The sequence below is a fragment of the Rutidosis leptorrhynchoides genome, chromosome 2, assembly GCF_046630445.1.
Source record: "Rutidosis leptorrhynchoides isolate AG116_Rl617_1_P2 chromosome 2, CSIRO_AGI_Rlap_v1, whole genome shotgun sequence".
In the NCBI taxonomy this organism is placed as follows: Eukaryota; Viridiplantae; Streptophyta; class Magnoliopsida; order Asterales; family Asteraceae; genus Rutidosis; species Rutidosis leptorrhynchoides.
This window is the reverse complement of record NC_092334.1, coordinates 560979322-560983707: the sequence shown is the minus strand read 5'-3', so window position 1 is coordinate 560983707 and position 4386 is coordinate 560979322. Positions and strand designations below refer to the sequence as shown.

General features: G+C 32.5%; 1 protein-coding gene across 1 annotated transcript; it reads left to right on the top strand.

Annotated features, from left to right (window-relative positions):
* The first annotated feature begins 695 nt into the window (after positions 1–695).
* LOC139889730 (uncharacterized) lies at positions 696–2983 on the top strand. Its single transcript, XM_071872665.1, has 9 exons — positions 696–726; positions 876–944; positions 1057–1289; positions 1372–1575; positions 1648–1743; positions 1817–1912; positions 2222–2551; positions 2739–2876; positions 2966–2983. Exons 1-9 carry the CDS (start codon positions 696–698, stop codon positions 2981–2983), a joined length of 1215 nt encoding a protein of 404 aa, XP_071728766.1.
* The last annotated feature ends 1403 nt before the right edge of the window (positions 2984–4386 follow it).

The window sequence follows — 4386 nt, the reverse complement described above, 5'->3', positions numbered from 1 at the left end:
GGTAGTGATAAATAAAAAAAAAGAAACAAAAGCAATTGGATAATACAGGAAATGATGAAGACTATATGCCTAATTCCATATCTGAAGATGATGATAACCAACCTAATGAAGAAACTGATAAAACAGTTAGAGTATCTTGGAAGGTATTGCTTACAAACTAAGACAATATGTTACATTTTTTAATAATGTTCAATGACATTTATATTTATACAGAAACAACCTACTAAATCCATTGCACCCACCTACTCAACAAGACAATTAAATCTTTCAAACAAAAGAGTTGTTGTTGATCTTAAAAGCTCTCGTGCATTATCATCTCAATCCGAAATGACAAAGGGTTAAACAAATGTTACAATGAGGGCAACAAAGAGCAGCGTCGAAGATTTTGAGCAAGGCCTAAAAAAACATCAACAAGTTAATAAGTTTCCAACAAAACAGAATACATCTAGTAGAACAGTTACAAAGGGTGAGTTGATACTTAGATGGTACACACATGTATATATGATGAACATTGGTTAATATCATAGTTATCGGTGAAACTCATAAAGTGTATGTATGTACAGATAAGGATGCAGTACCTGTTTTTGAAAAAAGTGACTATTCAGTGGACATAGGGTTAAGAGATCATGACTATGATGATGATGATGTTACTCTTGAAGATGTTAGAGATGATGAAAATGAATAGAATTACAACGATGGAACTTATAATTATGACGACGGTGATGAGTTTGTAGTTTATGACTTTCGCGAACCGGAAACAGAAATAGGTTTTGTTGATATACTTGAATGAAGTTTTTTTTTCTGTCTAGTATTATGTATTTTAATTTCCATTATCACTTTTTACTGTTACACAAATTACTATTATTCCAATACAGAAGTAATTAACAATAATGAGCTTAATGAAGATGAGACAGAAGCTGCCGTTCAGAATCCACAAAGAAACAGTGAGTCGGGTAATTTTTTGTTTTGTTTGTTTTATTTAATGGAACGTGTTGGTTATATGGTATATTGATTATTGTATAAACTTATATTAAAAATCATGATCTCTTTTTTTAGGTCGAGTGGCAAGAAAGAGGGGACCTACAAGTATGCCCAAAGTTTGGAATCAAAAACCTGGTTGTCTAATTAATATTGAAGTTAATAGCCACTGTCAACCTATAAATGAAAATTCTAGTAAACTCACCCATGCCCTGGGAACCATTGCAAGGAGTTGCAAGCATTTTCCAATTTATTTACCATGGACTAAAGTTTCTTCTGACAATAAGCAAGAGATGCTTCAACATTTAAGGGTATATAATAATATAAAGTCGTATTCGTATGTTAATGACATAATCTGTTTTAATTATATCAACTGATATGTTTTGTATCCAGACAAAGTTTGTTATTCCCAAACATGCTAATACTTGGATGCTCAAATCAATTGGGAAGAAAGTGAAAAACAGGAGGGCAAGATTAAAGAACAAATACTGGGATTCAGATAAATCATTTAAGAAGCAAGTAAAATCAAGGCCTCCAGAAATGCAGAGAGATCATTGGAAGCTACTTGTAACTTATTGGAATAATGAAAGGATTAAGGTATGAAAAAAAATTCACAAGCTAATAATATTATTTGCTTACAAAATACGATATTTACAATTACTATTTCAGGAGCTAAGTACGAAAAATAATGCAAATCGGGCCAAAAAGGAAATGGTGCAACTGACCGGTAAAAAGAGTTATGCACGTATATGTGCGGAGATAAAGGTAATTTTGAGGGGCAATCGTTACTATAGTATTAGGATATCAATTGTTTGTACTTATTTTTTTATTTTAACAGGCTAAAGAGGGAAAACCTCCAACTCGAATGGCTATGTTTCGAAGATGTTTTTCCAGAGGAGGCAATACTAAAAGTGATGCAGCTAAAATCGTAATTGTAAGTATTAATATAAATTCAGATTGCAATATATATATATATATATATATATATATATATATATATATATATATATATATATATATATATATATATATATATATATATATATATATATATATATATATATATATAGTGCAGCTGTAATTATCACGTCATGGGCATGATGAGACTTGTTCGTAGGGATATATCTTATTCTGTAAATTACAGTTAATCAGCACGTCATGCCCATTGTCACACTGATCACAAATGTTAGTAGGGATTGATCTTTTTGTTTATATAACTCTTGTATTATCTAAATTAATACAGACAAACATAGATGAGCTAGCTAAAACACTGCTTGAAGGTTCAACTGATAAGCCTGGTCTAAATGATGTTTTTTCCAAAGTTATGGGTAACAATAAATATGGTGCATCGGATATGTATGGATTAGGTGTTCAAGCTTCTGATCTTTGGGATAAATTACCAAGTCGTAATGTTGTTTGTATGGAGAACATTCAACTCAAGTCAGAGAACAAAGAATTTACTGAAGAAAATGTACATCTAAAAGAACAATTGGCAAGTAAGAATGGTTCAGTTGTTGAAGATAGCATAATGCCACAGGGACTCACTGTAGTAAATGTAGCTCTACTTCTTAAGGTAATGTTCTATTTAACACCTTAATGTGTTTGATATTTACCTTTAACATTCATAACTTCTTATTGCATACTTATTTCTAGGTCGGATATGAAGTTTTTTTTTACACAATATACTTAACCCTAGCGAGAAGGTAGGAAGAGGATGATTGAGGACCTTGGATCCAACTGAGGTAACTGGCGGTGTAAAGATTGGAGATGATTGGTGTGCGGTACACCTTCAACATGTCCTTAAAAAAGGTGCTGATGTGGTTAGGCCATTTGATCTCATTAAGAAAGTTGAAGACGCTACATGCGTAACTATCTCGTGGCCTTCTACGTTCATATCGGTATGTCTATCATAAATTTGTGATAATATTAATTCTAATTTATAATATGCACTTTTATGCTTATAAATATATGAATATTTTTTTTGCAGGTGGTACCCTTGAATTAATAAAGATACATGTTGAGCGAAGACGTTCTTCGTTACTTTTCATTGTTTTTATTTTCTTTGTCGAATGTTATTTTAGTATTGATTTGTTGGATTATCTATGAATTTTTAATGTTTGGTGTTTTTCAATTTATGAGTACAATTTATTATAATATGATTATGTTTTATTTTATAATTATTTTTAATAGAAATTATTAATTGGATGTCGAAAATTTGAATTAAATTGAATCCAGACCCGAATATATGGATCCACTAATCCGATCCGGGCCCAAATAATCAACCCAATCCGAATACCTGAATCGTAAAAGAACTCGAATCGGACCCGAATATCCGAACCGGATCTGAATATAGAAACCTATTCGGAATTACTATGACTTGAAAGGACTCATTTTGTGGTTTTAATAATATTACTTGATAGGAACCCATATTGTCTAAAAATACAATTGTATTATGACTTTTTTAAATGGTACCAACCTTGAAAACATTATATTAGGACTCTGTATTTGGTACTAAACTAACATCTTATTATATATTAGAACCCATTTTGTGGTTTTAAGGTTTAAGAAATATATATTAGGACTTTTTTTTAGTGGTACTAACCTTAAAAATTATTATATTAGGACCCTATTATGTGGTACTAAAGTAACATTTGTGTATATTGGGACCTTTTTTCTTGGTAGTAAACAAGAATATCGATACATTTGGACCTTTTTTATTGGTACTAATGTAGTTTTTTTTATAATAGGACTCTTACTTGGGTATTAACATAATAATGAGACCATTTTGTTTTTATCCTTAAAAAATATTAACTTAAATAGGACAACTGTAACACCCCGTTTTTCCCCGTACATGATTTATAGGTGTATTGTGTATGTACGACAGGCGTATGAAGGGTTCGATACATGTTTGGGTGTTAAAGTCTTGTATGCGAGAAAATGTGTCAGGCCACGTTGGGTGTCGCGGCGCGACAAAGGGAGCCGCGGCGCGGCGTTTCAAATAAATCCAGATCAGAAAGCTTGTTAACAAAGTCACCAGTTCGAGGCAATCGTCGCGGCGCGACGAATTAGGCCGCGGCGCGGCGAATGGTGTGAACTGGCACCAGATTCTTGTAAATTTAAATGAAGTTCAAGGGCAATTTGGTCTTTTCGCGTTTGAGCCAGATTTGAGGATTTAACCTCATCCATTCATTTTATTTCTCATTTTAATTTCCCTTTTCTTTTCATTTTTCCTCTCAAACTCAAACACCCATTTGATTTCAAAAGGATTTTTGGAAAGAAAGGATCGGGAGTTGATCCTTGGCGTAGTTGACAAGTGTGTTCTCCTCGTTCTTAGCTACACGGTGATACTAGTGGTAAGCTCTAACTCCGAAATTCATTTTCGTGTTCATCATTCAAGTTTAGGGCTTT

Excerpts from the sequence above, each read along its gene's own strand:
- LOC139889730 (XM_071872665.1), top strand. The coding sequence starts at position 696 with ATGGAACTTATAATTATGACGACGGTGATGA. Across the intron at positions 945-1,056 it reads TCAGAATCCACAAAGAAACA|GTCGAGTGGCAAGAAAGAGG; the intron begins GTGAGTCGGGTA and ends CTCTTTTTTTAG. Across the intron at positions 1,576-1,647 it reads GGAATAATGAAAGGATTAAG|GAGCTAAGTACGAAAAATAA; the intron begins GTATGAAAAAAA and ends TTACTATTTCAG.